Genomic DNA, 15003 nt, shown 5'->3' on the forward strand with positions numbered 1-15003 from the left:
AACATATGGTCCGCTGTTGTCCCTTGCAAATTCACCTTATTTTTGTGGCCCAATGCCGAATTAGGATGATTTCTTTTAAGAAAAATGTCCCGAAACATCCTTTAATAGAAGTAGAATAATAAGTAAGGAGTTCTTGGAGTGCGTATATGATTGACCCGAACCAAGTGTGGATTAAGGCATGAACTGGAAATACATATGTACTTTGCCATAAATAATTTCCCTCTTTACAAAAAATTATTTATCCTCATATATAAGAGGAAATATATTCATTGATATATGAAAGATCCAACCTAAAAATAGCCCATATATAAGGGAACTACACTCAAATTCTTTCAAAGAGAACTTGATATGTAATAAAAGGACAGATTTTTTTTGGGAATTTACACTAAACAAACAGTTCATGTAAATACCCGCACATTGGAATTCGAAGGTCAACCGTTTAGTACGGATCCTTAATACTAGGGTGCCTAACACCTTCCCTCGGGAATCACCAGAACCCTTACCTAGAGCCTTGGATTAAGAAGGATTTTTCACGGCGAATGAATAAACCGTACAAAAATCGATTTTCCTAATTTCCTAAAAATTAGGTGGCGACTCTTTTAGAACAAAGTCCGAAAGAGCACCAACGAGTTCGAAGTAGCTTTTCCAAGAGCTAACCCCACCCGCGAAAATGCGAACCGTTACACATAGCTCTAGACAAAGCCAATGAAGAAGCTGAATGGCTCCGGAATTTCTTAGAATATATTCCTTTCTGGCCCAAACTAGTGGCGCCTATATGCATACATTGTGATAGTCAAGCAGCAATAGGAAGGGCAGGGAGCGTTATGTATAACGGTAAATCTCGTCACATACGACGAAGACACAATACTGTTCGACAACTACTCTCTAGTGGAGTTATCACAATTGACTATGTAAAGTCAAGAGATAACGTTTCAGATCCACTTACAAAAGGCCTAACTAGAGAGGCGGTTGAAAGATCTTCGAGGGGAATGGGTTTAAGGACTAGGACAAGTCATCATAGCGGTAACTTTACCGAGTAGACTGGAGATCCTAGGAGCTAGCTTCAAAGAGATCAAACAAAGTTATGAATGACGGTCCAACATTGTCAAATAACTCAACCTATTCTTATGATGAAGACAATGTTCAGAAACAAGGATAAAGCATTAAGTCTTTTTAACGAGTTAATAAAGCTTAAGCTTTTTAATGGTTTCTAAGTTTGGCAGGTATGACCAGATAGTTTATCTATGGGATAACACGTTTAGGAATCACCTATGTGGGGGTGAAGTGTAAGCCGTTTCAAGAAGTATGTTAGGTAAAGGCCCATGCTCTATGCACTCATGAAACCAGGCGATATTCACGGCTGAAACAAACACAACAGTGAGAACCAAAGACCGTTAAAGGATTAATTGTGTGACATGTGGTTGTCTAGGTATACACCAAAGTTTGACGGTTCAAAGATATCAAATTTACCGATTGACCGAGTATATCCGACATATGTTCACTACAGAAAGTTCAAAGGTAAACCTACTTATCCAGATGCAATTAATCCTTGCTTACGAATCACACAGTTTTGTCATGCAATCATGTTTTTTTTTTTTTCATATAGCCATTCCCCATTCATGTGGGGCATTGTTGGATTTTTTGCGTGTGAATGGAAAATGAAGAGGTGCTTTCCTGAAAAAACACCAGGAGAAAGAATGCAACCTATTGAATAGGTTGTGACTTGTCCGATAAGGCACAATTGCACTCGTTCACACTACCCTTTGTTGGCTATAAATAGAGGGTCTTCCCTCATTTTTCTACATTCTGTAATTTACAAAAAAACCCAATTCGCATTCCAAGCATTTCGTATATTTTTTACAAAACAAAAACTGAGTCTGTGTCTTGTGTGGTTCGTTGCCATCTTTGAGTTCGCGTGAAGTCAAAGGCGTCTGAGGTACCGCTACATCTTTGACAGGTTTATCCGTTTTATCCTGGGAGGAAGTAATCCTTAATCTCGGGGACATGAGGGGATTAAATTCCTTAAGGACACACAGTGAATTCTGTGGACTCATATATTTATTTTTTGAATATTTTTATTGTTTTCAGTTTCTGGTTTACTATTTTCATCACTTTATTTTCTCAGTTTATTGAGATATTATTTTCTGCTTTCAACATTGTTTTACTAACAACGTTTATTGTTTTGAGCACAAATTGGACAAGCAGGTCTGGTGATGATAATAGTGACAAAGAAATTGAGAACTTGTGGGATATGGAGCAGTATTTTCCGGTTGTTCATGTGTGAGATGAGGAAAATGTCGCAATGACCAGCATGTACATATCAGGTGAAGTAAAACTCTGGTGGTGCACACCCATGACTAACATAAAAAATGCCGGCAGACTCAATATTGAGTCATGAGAGCGGGTTAATTAAGAAGGAATTTAAGGATAAATTACTGCATAGTAATTCTCTTGGATTAGTAGGGCCGTGATGAAAAGATTGAGGCAAGCAAGATCTGTGCTATGTCAAAGAATTTAGCTCTATTATGTTGAAAATTAGTAACACTTAGAAGGAGGACAAATTACACAACTTTTGGAATAGGCTACAACCTTGGGCATAATTAGAGTTGCGAAGAAGAATGGTCAAAGACTTCCTATTGTTGTGGCGACAATGAATGAATTTGGGTGAAGACTCAGGAAACTCCTCTATTTCTATGTCTAATGATGAAAAAAGGACACGGCAAATTAATGGCAGAAATTTGAAAAGGACAATGATGTTGAGGCAAATGAGAAGGGAAAGCATGAAACTGAAACTTCAAAGAACAAGGAGCAGAGTAGCAAACTCAATTAATGTTTTATTTGTACGGTACTACATTTGGAAAGAGAAACCTGATGAATGTTTTATTTGCGCGGTCCTACATTTGGCAAGAGACTACACAGGAACAGTTAATCAATGCATTACTTGCCAGGGAAAAGGATCAAGAGTAGCAGCAAAAAGGACAACTGACTGCACGAGTATGTGACTTTTATGGTGTTGAGTTATGCAGATGTAGTTTCAGCGGGGATGACGAATTCAACTATTAGGGATGGTTTGTTATCCCCTTAGACAATTCACTTGGAAGTCATGGTCGAGGCAAGGGTGTTGGCATGTTGCTCCTTGTCATATAGGCCGTTATGGGTTCAGAAAGCAGCATGTGTCGCATTATGATAGTGCAGGTGTTGTCATAAGCAGCTTGGTGTTGTCTTGGCTTGGACGTGCATGATGACATCTAGGCACAATATGGACATGTCAAAGTGAGTGTCAACAATGACTTGAGGGAGGCAAGAAAATATGACATGGGCGTGAAAAACAACTTCACAACAGCAGACGCCAAGACATGGCACTTGGTGCCAATGAGATGAGAAAAGGTAACTTGTGTGGCAAGACTACCTGGCATATGGGCAAGTGATTTGGTATGTAAAAGGGCATCAATATATAGTGACTTGATGCCAAGGGAAGCTGTGACACGACAATGCCATAGGCAAGACAAAATTGGCAAATTAAAGTCATGTGTTGCAGGCATGCGACTTGGCATGTGCGTCAGCTATGTAGCATGAGCGTGTGCTTGGGGCATGACAGCAATATTGCAGAATTGGGACTTGTTGGAAAATCTTGGCTCCAAATAGGCCTTAGGCACGCACATGTGCATAATGGGCGGTTGTCAAAGCATGCCGAGCATATGGTATTGAAGTTGGGTGGTTACTCCTTAATCTTATAAAATCATGGCTGTTTATTTGGCTAGGTGTTTGAATTAATTTAAATGTCCTAATATTTGGATAGGGTTAACAAATACTTGACGTGTGTAATAGGGCATGGTTGCCCGATTTATAAGTGCTACCAACCCTTATTGTTTGCCCGAAGTATATATTCCTTTGGTAGGAAAAACTTGGAGGCATTGATCTAGGTTGATATTTGTATTGGTCTTAGTGTAGGCTCGTAATTTGGGAAAGTGATTTCCTGTATATTGTGCCCAATGTTATTTTTCTTTACTCACTTCACTGCCTAAAATTAACCAATTCCGAAAGACCCTAAAATTATTCTGAAGTGTTGGAAAAACTAAGTTAATTGTCGGGCTTAAATACGACATTGTGGCAAACCTCAGTGAACAAAAGTTTACCCCCGTAATAAGAGTAGGGTTGTGGCAGCCATAGTGATGGAGAAGACGAATAAGATGGGTCTACAATTGTAAATGTAAGTGTTTTATTTTTTAAAAGAAAAAACTTGAAAGAGTTGGTTTTTGTTATGTGATAGAAAAACTCATGTGTTGGATGATTTTCTATTACTTGGAGCCAAAGGATGCTCAATTACTTGGAGCAAAAGGATGCATTGCTTGGAGCCAAAGAATGCTAAGATGTGGAGGAGAATTGAAGAGCTCCTGTAGCACACTTGGAGCCCAAGTCATTTTATGCCTATAAAATGAGAGGCGATTCTTCTTTGTTTAGCATCCCAAAATATCATACAATACATTGTAGTGAGTAGAGAGTTGAGAGAGCAATTCTCTTAGGTGTAATTGAGAAATCTCCCCTTCCTTTGTTAATAATATAAAGGCAACTGTTCTCTGGTGGATGTAGGATCATTTTGATCCGAATCACGTTAAATCTCGTGTTCTTTCTTTTACGTTTCCGCTAACAATTAGTATTAGAGCATTAGGAATCTTTAAAGATCCTAGGAGGAAGAACAACAAAGATGAGTTCCATGAAGTTTGAAATCGATAGATTCTGTGGGCGCAACAACTTCAATATCTGGAAGATCCAGATGATGGCGTTACTACGGAGGGAAGGTTCAGTCCATGCTATTGACGGAAAGTTTCCCGATGGTACATCGGCTTCCAACAAGGAGAAGATTGAAGGGGATGAATTGAGTGTAATCCAACTGTCCCATTGATCCTAACATACTTTGTGAAGTGAGTACAAGTACCGAAGAGATGGCCAAACAGTTATGGGACAAGCTACAAGGGCTTTATACACTACTAAAAACAAGCTATTTACCTACGCGGGTTACCGAGGGACAAATTTCATGTCACTATTCCGAGGTACTTTGCCCACGGCGTCCCTCGGAAAAGTCAAATATTTTAATTTTTAATTATTTTTTAAAGATACCGAGGGACATCCCTCGGTAAATTATTTGACTTTTTTAAAGTCAACATTTAATTAACTATACCGAGGGACTCTATCAGCACATAATAAAAAAAAAAAAATTAAAATTTCTGAGAAAGACCCTCGGTAATATAAATATAAATATTTTGAATTTATTTTTCCTGTACTGAGGGACACCATCAGTATGTTAATAAAAAATAAATGAAAATTAAATAAAATGTACCGAGGGAGTCTCTCGATAGAGTAGATATAATTATTTTGAGTTTTCTTTTTGAAGTTACTGAGGGACGTCTCTTGGTAAATTAAATATGTAAAATTGAGTATTTAATAAATAATTATTTTATATTTTTTAAACAAAAAATAGCGATGGTGTCAATTGGTAAGTCCTTCAGTAATTGTTTAAAGTTTTTTTTTTTTTTTTTTCCAGTTATATTACATTTCTAGACTTATCATAAGAAGATTTACTAGTACCACTTATTTATTGTACCGAGTAAAAGTGTATAGTGATAGCACTCTAAAGAATGTTATAAGTGATAAGTTTAAAAAGTGACAGTATAAATAGAAGTGTTTTTAGTGGCATCCTTAATAAAAGTTAATGATCGTTTAGCTTATAAATTGACAATGGTTAAAGTGCATTGTATTAGAGGTATTGTTTAGTAATGTTAGTGATTGATAAGTCTATTACATAATAATTCTAGTAAGTAGAAGTATATTAGTGGTATTCTTAAGTAATATTACTGATTGATTAACTTATAAATTGATAATTACACTAAGCAGTAGTGCATTAGTGGTATCTTTAAGAAATATTATTGATTGATTAGCCTATACGTCAATAATTACAGTACGTGAAATTGTATTTGTGATATTCTATTATGTTACAACTACTTAATGAGTCGGAATGATTAGTAAAGATCTGTAACAAAGTCTTAATATCATTAAAATGTCGATTAAAAAAATTCTATAAAGATGGCAGCTCATCGCTTCCTCCATTTAATTATCGTTACCACTACGACATCCCCCATCATTATCAATTATTGTCACCGCCCACCATTATTAACTGTCACTACTCACAACCACTGCCATTATCAATTACTATAATCAACGTACAATGCCACTAGTCACTATTTACAATCATCACCACCAACCACCATTTTTACAACAACCATCGTTCATGACTACCTGCAATCACCACAATCAGTCACCACTATATATCGTCAATCACCGTCATCATTCACCACTATATATCATCAATTACCGTCATCATTTACCAAAATTATTAGCTATCACTATCAATCGCCACCACCAACTACTACCAGCATTCATTACCACTAGCTACTACCTACAATACCACCATTAGCCGACACCATCATCAATTGACACCTACAAGACCACCTCTAGTAATTGCTACCACCAACCTTCATATAATATTTTAAAAAATATTTTATTGATAATATATTAGATTAATTTTGTATTGTATTAAATTTCATACAATTTTTTTTAAAATAAAGACATATTTTACACATTCAGATATTGTAAAACAAACTGGCTTAACTCTTAATAATGTAGTATTCCGACCTTAACACAATATCTTAGTATTCATATGTGTATTTAGATTCAGACATATAATTCTTAATGCATATCTTAAATATTCAAATATGCGTTTAGATTTTGACGTCTTAATCTTAATAAAAACAAATGAGGCCTTAGTTATTTTGAGAAAACAATATTATGAAAAAAATTGTATAAGTTTAGTGATTCTTATTTTGTTTGGAGATAATTTGATTTGACATTCCCAAACAAATTATCTCCAAACAAAATAAGAATCACTAAACTTATAGAACTGGTGATTCGATTTAAAATAGGCTAATTTAAGTTATCAATTTTTTAAAGTGAATTGTTTTGCAAGTTTTCTACAGAATTTGATAGTTATTATCTAAATTTAATATTTTATTTACTTATTATCTCAAAGATTATAAATAGTTTAATACTCCCTCCGTTTCAATTTATGTGAACCTATTTCCTTATTAGTCCGTGTCAAAAAGAATGACCTCTTTGTATATTTGGAAACAAATTACCTTTATGCAATGATTTATAGCCACACAAAATATATGTGACTCATTTAACACCACAAATTTAAAAGTCTTCTCTACTTTCTTAAACTCCGTGCAAAGTCAAATGGATTCACATAAATTGAAACGGAGAGAGTATATACATTCCATTACCCATCACCATTTGTGTTAAAAAAAAAAAAAAAAAAAAAAAACACTAAGGCCAGAATAAAAGAAACTTAGGCGCCAGAACATAAGTGGAGCTAAAAAAAGTTGAAAAAAAAAAAAACTTAAAAGCAAAAAGAACAACAGCGGGAAACTTAGGCGCCATATATTTTAGCCAAAAGAACGATAGAGAACTTTTAACTAGGTTTTGTTCAATTTGTAAACTAACCATTCCATTTCCACTAAATCAACATATGGGTCATTCATTCGGAGGACTACAGAGAATATGTCCAAACAAGAGAACTACATAGAATATGTCAAACAATCACAGGCAAACTTCTCATTTATCCTCTGTATATGCTTCTTGTACCATCTTGTTTTATGTGCTCCTCTCTTCTCTTAAGTCCAATCTTGTATCAACGGCGCCACTTCAATCACGAAGGGAAGCTAAGAGACATGAACTAGTTTGAGAATACAGAATGAAGATACCCAATTTGTGGAATTGGAAGCAACAATGAACACAAAGCAAAAAAATTGAGCTTTGCAATTTCAAAGTGGAGACAAAGTTAGGGTTTTTTCTATATTCTTGAAGAGGTAAAGTTTATTATTTGAAGTCATTAATTACTGCAATTATTTTGAAGGAATTTGAAGTATTCTCAGCTTAAAATTTGTCATATTTATGGATTTTAATAGGAAGAATCTTGATTGCATCTGCTGCTTAAATTTCCTCTTTTTTATGTGCAAAGATATAATTTTTAAACATTTTAGGCTTATGCTAAATGAATTTTGATTTGGGATTTTTTTGTGAGAGTATTTTTAGGTTTGCTGGCTCTTTTTTTTTTTTTTTGGCTCAGCTTTAAATTGCCATAGGGTTTAGTTTTCTTTCTAGAAGGTCCAAATAGAGGGAAAAGGATAGGGAGGATTCATATTATTTATCGGACTAGTTTTGATTGAAGCATAGTTGTTGTTTGTGTCCGTGGTATTTAGAAGCTTTTCTATGAGATCTTCCCCCAAGCCCCTTGTTTTTAATTTGGAAGAATAAGATTAATTTCCTCTTTGAAATGCTAAAGAACAACTAATTTTTAAACAAAATGAAAAGCCTAAAACACTATTTATTTTGAAACGGAAGGATTATCTATTTTGAAAACAAAAGATGTCAACTCTTCATCGTGTAATCTTTTAAATATTAACTATGCATGAAATTGTATATCGAATTTGGTTTATTTACTAGATCACTAAAGCTGTGTACTAGATGTAGAATTACTCTATGCATCTTAAACTATTGATGTGGATTTGTTATTTGTACATGTAGATGGAAAATGAACATCATAGATGGATGTATGATAGGGTGTTACCTAATCGACGGGGGTTGAGGGATGAATTTAAGCAAGGCATTGAGGGGTTTATTAATCGTGCAAATTTATTTTGTCAAAAGGATGGGACAATTAGGTGTCCTTGTGCGTATTGCAATTGTATAAAGTGGTTAAAGCCTGAGGATGTTGGGGCTGATCTTTGTAGTAAGGGTTTTATGGACGACTATTATGTTTGGACTAGTCATGGAGAAATTGAGGGTAGTGCCAGTAATATTTGCAATCATAATTTTGTTGTTGGTGAAAGTAGTCAAGATCCTAGATTGCATGAAATGGTTATGGATGCTCTTGGGATGTACAATGAGGGTAACAACCAACAACTTGTTGATCAACCTCCCAATGAAGAGGCACAACGTTTTTATGCACAATCAGAGTCTGCTAGTCATCCCTTTTGCGAAGGCATGTCGCACTCTGCGTTGTCTATTGCCATTAGACTGCTAAGTATTAAATTGGATGTGAATATTTCTATAGCGGGCATGAACGCTATGATTGGGCTTATGAAAGAGCTTAATCCAAACTTAGACATACCCGATGATTACTATAAAGCAAAAAAATTGGTTTCCAAATTAGGTCTCTCGTCTATAAAAATTGATTGTTGTGAAAAAGGTTGCATGTTGTATTATAGGGATGATGCAGATTTAGAGAATTACAAAGTTTGTGGAATATCTCGTTTTAAAAACTTACCAATGCGGTAAGAGGGTCGCGATTAAGGCGATGCATTATTTACCTCTTATACCAAGGTTAAAGAGGTTGTATGCATCACTGAGTTCCGCTCCTCATATGAGATGGCACTATGAAAATAGAAGGCCACCCGATGTTTTGTGTCATCCATCAGATGGAGAAGCATAGAAGCATTTTTATAGAACGTTTCCGGATTTTGCTAATGAACCAAGGAATATTCGATTAGGTTTGTGTGCTGATGGATTCACACCATTTTCTGTCTCAGCTGCACAATATTCATGTTGGCCAGTCTTTGTCACGTTGTATAATCTTCCGCCTGAGATGTGTATGACAAGTCCATATTTGTTCCTAACTTGCATTGTCCCGGGTCCATATAATCCAAAAAGTTTGATTGATGTATATTTGCAGCCTTTGATTCACGAGTTACAGACTTTGTGGCACGAAGGTGTTTTAACATACGACATATCAACCAAACAAAACTTCAACATGCGTGCTGCTCTTATGTGGACTATTAATGATTTCCCTGCCTATGGAATGTTGTCAGGGTGGATGATTCTGGCAAATTAGCTTGTCCTTGTTGTAAGGAAAACACTAAATCGTTCACTTTAAAACACGGGGGCAAGAATTCATGGTTTGGTTGTCATCGTCAGTTCTTACCAGTGGATCATGAGTTTAGGAGTATGAGAAATGCATTCAGGAAGAATAAAACTGAACATGACTTACCACCGCCAACATTGTCAGGGGAGAAAATTTGGGAAAGGTTTAGGGACTTGCCTAAGGTGACAGAAACTCCACCTTCTAGATTAAATGGATATGGGGTTGAGCATAATTGGACGAAACATAGCATATTCTGGGAGTTACCTTATTGGAAGCATAATCTTCTCCGACATAATCTTGATGTCATGCATATTGAAAAGAATTATTTTAATAATCTGTTTAATACAGTGATGGATGTTAGGGATAAGACAAAAGATAACATAAAGGCCAGGAAGGACTTAATGAAATATTTTAGGTGACCAGAATTGCACCGAACAATCAAAAAACAAAAATAAGATCGTCAAGCCAAAGGCCAGTTATACATTCACTTTGGAGGATAAACGAAAGATTTGTGAGTGGATAAAGAGTTTGAGGATGCCCGAGGGGTATGCGTCCAACTTGGGTAAGCGTGCAGATGTGGTAGAAGGAAAGTTGGTGGGTATGAAAAGTCATGATTGCCATGTTTTCATGGAAACTTTAGTTCCTATTGCATTTCATGGCTTACCCGAAAGAATATGGAAACCAATTACGAGAGATTAGTTTGTTCTTCAAAGAGTTATGTTCCAACACATTGAGGGAAGATACTCTACTTTTGATGAATCAGAACATTCGTGTAACCTCATGTAAGCTGGAGAAATCTCTTCCATGTGGTTTCTTTGATGTGATGGAACATCTTCCGGTCCACCTTGTACAAGAGGCACTACTCAGAGGCCCGGTTCAATATAGATGGATGTACCCTTGGGAGAGGTAACTATTATAAATTATTATTTAATTTTTGAATATTGAATAATTCTTGTAGTTCCTATCTAACTTGAAGTTATACAGGAAAATTGGCAAATGTAAACGGTTTGTGAAACAGAAGAATAGGATTGAGGGATCTATATGTGAGGCCTATCTCGCTGCGGAAACCTCTCATTTCTGTTCTTATTATTTGAGAAACACGTTCCGTGTTTGAGAAATAGGCTAACTCAAAACGATGAAGGTGAGAATGATCCTTTGGCCCCGCTAAAATCCATATTCAATCGACCAGGCCGGGGTTCTAAAACTATTAAAAAGAGACTCCTAACTGATATGGAGAAAAAATCAGCCACAACACATGTATTGTTGAATTGCCTGGAAGTTCAACCATATTATAAGCAGGTTTCAATAAATGAGTTTTTCAAAATAATTCATACTAATATGTCACTGACAAGCGTTAAATGTGTTGGATAGTTTGTTCGTGGGTATGTATGGCTATGCTCCTATTTATTCCGAGTTTAGCGAGTGGTTCAAATGTTATGTAAGTGTGAAGTTATAAAATTCAACCATATTTTATTTTTTATAAGCTATAAATATTCGCTAACTTTTTTTTTTTTTACCACTAGATCCATGATCCAAATAATGGCATAGCTAACCAATTTCTGAAAGATATAGCTTGGGGACCAGACCCTTATGTCAAAACGATGAAAAAATACAATGTCAATGGTTACAAATTCCGTACTGAAGAAAGCTCCAAGAATTATAAAAGCAATAATAGCAAAGTCTGGGTTAAAGGGGACACTAACAATCAGGATGGAGATATTGATTATTATGGTGTGCTCTAAGAGATTTTAGAACTAGAGTATCCTAGTTGGCCATACAAAAAGTTGATACTTTTTCGTTGTAAGTGGTTTGACCCAACACCAAAAACTGGTACAAGGATAGACCCACATTACAAAATTGTTGAATTTAAGCATACAAGGCAGTATGGAAGCTATGATCCTTTTGTCATTGCACAAAATGTCAAGCAAGTGTATTATGCTCCTTATCCTTTGCGTAGGGATAAATCGAATTGGTGGGTTGTTATTAAAACAAAGCCTGTGGGTCGTGTGGAAGTCGAGAATACTTTGAATGTTGCATACAAAATGACATATCGAGTGTTCAAGAAACAGTGGACAGAGAGTTAGAAAATGAATTGGAGCATCCTGACCGCATATATGAAGAAATTGATCTCGGGGAAGGAACTTCCATGGCAAATGAAGAGGAAGAACTATCTGTTGACGATGAGTACTCTTCTTATGAGGAAGATTCAACAGACAGTAGCGACACAAGTGAAGAGGAAGAATTACCTGTTGAAAATGAAATAAGCGAGGAGGAAGAATTACCTGTTGAGACTGAAATAAGCAAGGAGGATTAATTCATTCGTTCCTTTTTAGTGCTATTTCTTTATATTAAACATTTATTTAACTCCTAAATGCACACACTGTTCAATATTCTTCTTCTTAGTCCCGAGCCCTAAACTCTCAACCCTAAATGTTCTTTGGACATGGATGAAAGCTTGTTTTTCGTTTGCAGGTTCGGGTTCAGGTTCTTGTTTTTGTTTGTGCTTATGATAAAATGGATGTTTTTCCAGTAGCACCAGTAGCAGTAGCAGTAGCTTCAACTTCTTTTTCAATGCCAGTTATTTGTTTTGGTATTCTGATTATTGTTCTTGTTGCTTTTTTTTTTTAAGATGCCACCAAGTGTTGGTAATTAGTAAATTATTTTTGAGATGTTAGAGAAAAATTAGGTAGTCTTTGACTTTTTTTTTAGTAAAAGTTGTTTAGTAATTTGCTGCATGCAGACTAGTATTGGTGTTGGATTCTCTTAGTTTTTTTTTCAATGGAATAAACTTCAATCTCATTATGCAGTAATTAGCTAATTACAGTGATGCTATATGAATATTACTCTTCCCTAACATATAGTGATGCATAGTCGTGCACTAACATACAAATGATGCATATGAATATTACTCTTCTCTACTCTTTTTGTGCATTATGGGAGGAGATGAAATGTACAGTCCAAAAAAAACAAACTTAATCCTCAACATATTAGTTTTAACAATCTCATTATGTAGTAATTAGATAATTTATTATGTTCTAACAATCTCAGTTTGCAGATGGCATTAAGTGATAAAAATGAGCGACATCGGAGTAATAGTTCGCGTGGGAAGAGTACTACTAAGAGTAAGGGTGGGAAGAGTACTACTAAGAGTCAAGGAAAATCAATCGTGTCTACATCGAGGGCATCTCATTCTTCTATTCCACCATTGCATCCTCCTTCACATGGCCCGTAATCAAAGAGTAAAGAGAAATCAACTGTGTCTACACCGAGTCCATCTCTTTCTTCCATTCCACCATTGCATCCTCCTTCACAGGGGCCGTCATCATTTTCACATTCTTTTTATGGTACTATGCCTTCCCTGGGCTATAGCTCAATGCCTCCCCCGGGATATAGTCTGATGCCTCCACAGGGCTATTCTGTGATTTCACCTACTGCCCTTTTTGTACAATATGCCTCCCCCAGGTTGTTCCTCGATGCCTCCCTCTTATATACCTCCACCTGGAATGCATTCCGCTTACCTCGCTGCCATGGAACGATGTCCATCTCCAGAGACTCCTTCGTCAGAGGCCACTCGATCAGCCAGTCCACACCTTTCTAGGCTAAATATTGGATCGAGAAATTCTGAGGCATCTCCTACCCGTTCTTCGACTCCGTCTTCAGTTGATGGTCTAAATCTTCTATCACCTGGAAAGTTAGATCATCTACGGAGGATGCGCATCATCGCTGATGGAGAAGGGTAAGTTTATTCTTTTATTACATTCTAATTCCTCTATTATTTTCTAATTATTGAGTTAGCAATTTTAAATGTTTTAAAATTGTTGTCTTGCAGGTTTTATCCTTCTAGGCCAGCTGCAAATGCAATCTGAGCAGCAATACAAAAACTTTATAGTGGTGCCTTAGCGACGTGGGGTGAAGTGCCATGTCATACGCAGCAGGCGATCCTTAATGAGTTTATGGTATGTATTTGGTAGAGTTGATAAAGAAAAAAGTGTTATACTCCATTCCAAACTACCCCTTTTGCTTAAATTAGCCCAAACAGCAAGAGCACCAAGAACAATAAGTTTTTGCACAGTATCAGCAGCAATAAACCTTAAGTTTATTTTGTATGGATTATTAGTAGCAATAAAGTGGTACAACATCAGTCGTAACAATGATAAAAATCAGCTAAAGTCATCATCTTTACTAAGTTCTTGAAATACCCAAATCAAGAAAACATACAAGGAAATTATTTATAAAACTGAAGACAAAATTGAAACAGTGCTAAAATTATTTATAGTTAAAACGAAAGCATGAACCTGACTCCATTTTATTCATCCAACTAGTTGCTGTAAAACGTTATCTAGCTTAAACTTTGTGATGAACTCATTTTACCGCAGAGAGCATGTATATTGGTTTTGGCACTTCAAATTCCATGGAAGATGTCTTCTTAGTGTAGGCACTTCAGGACGTCTGTTTCTCTGATGTTTGTTACATATTTGTTTGCAGAAAAAGTATACATGGAACCCTACCGAGGATAATGTTATTAGAAGTAATTTTACAAAGAAGGCGAGTTCTCGATCGTCAAACATTTTTTCTGAAGCTCGAAAAAAAGGTCAAAAACTCCGGTCGGCTTAGGATGACATCGGGAGGAGCTTAATCAATACTGGGCTACACCGGAGTTTCAAAAGAAGAGCGCCCAGACAAAGGCAGCTCGAAAGTCTGAGAAGGGTGGCTCATTGCACACTTGTGGTTCAGTGTCCATGGGGACTGCTAGGAGGAAATTGGTAATTGTTTAAACATTGAGATGGTAGCAAATACAATTACAAATAATGACTAAAACAACATTAGCTTTGTTTATTTCATTTGCAACAAGTTACTCTTGGTAGACCACCTAATCGTCATGAGGTATGGAAAAAGACACATACAAAAATCGAAGATGGAAAGAAGTTTGGGTCGAGCCACAGGCAGAGGATACCTGTGTAAGCTCTAAACTTACATGGAATATATTTGACTAGTAATATTGTTTTTATGGTTACTGGTAAGATATT

General features: G+C 36.1%; 1 protein-coding gene and 1 long non-coding RNA gene across 2 annotated transcripts; both read left to right on the plus strand.

The window, feature by feature from the left end:
- Nucleotides 1-4705: 4705 nt before the first annotated feature.
- LOC132054190 (uncharacterized) lies at nucleotides 4706-10395 on the plus strand. The gene is made up of 3 exons (XM_059446240.1): nucleotides 4706-4882; nucleotides 8641-9389; nucleotides 9924-10395. Exons 1-3 carry the CDS (start codon nucleotides 4706-4708, stop codon nucleotides 10393-10395), a joined length of 1398 nt encoding a protein of 465 aa, XP_059302223.1.
- A 3371-nt stretch (nucleotides 10396-13766) lies between these two features.
- LOC132054864 (uncharacterized) lies at nucleotides 13767-14733 on the plus strand. Its single transcript, XR_009414383.1, has 3 exons — nucleotides 13767-13932; nucleotides 14462-14535; nucleotides 14608-14733. It is a non-coding gene; the product is annotated as an uncharacterized LOC132054864 (long non-coding RNA).
- The last annotated feature ends 270 nt before the right edge of the window (nucleotides 14734-15003 follow it).

This window comes from Lycium ferocissimum, chromosome 4 (assembly GCF_029784015.1).
Source record: "Lycium ferocissimum isolate CSIRO_LF1 chromosome 4, AGI_CSIRO_Lferr_CH_V1, whole genome shotgun sequence".
Taxonomy (NCBI): domain Eukaryota; kingdom Viridiplantae; phylum Streptophyta; class Magnoliopsida; order Solanales; family Solanaceae; genus Lycium; species Lycium ferocissimum.

Bases quoted from the DNA above. Each gene is read 5' to 3' on its own strand.
- LOC132054190 (XM_059446240.1), top strand. From the start codon at position 4,706: ATGAGTTCCATGAAGTTTGAAATCGATAGATTCTGTGGGCGCAACAAC. The intron at 4,883-8,640 runs GTAATCCAACTG...TTGTACATGTAG, and splicing joins TTGAAGGGGATGAATTGAGT to ATGGAAAATGAACATCATAG. The intron at 9,390-9,923 runs GTAAGAGGGTCG...GAATGTTGTCAG, and splicing joins TTTAAAAACTTACCAATGCG to GGTGGATGATTCTGGCAAAT.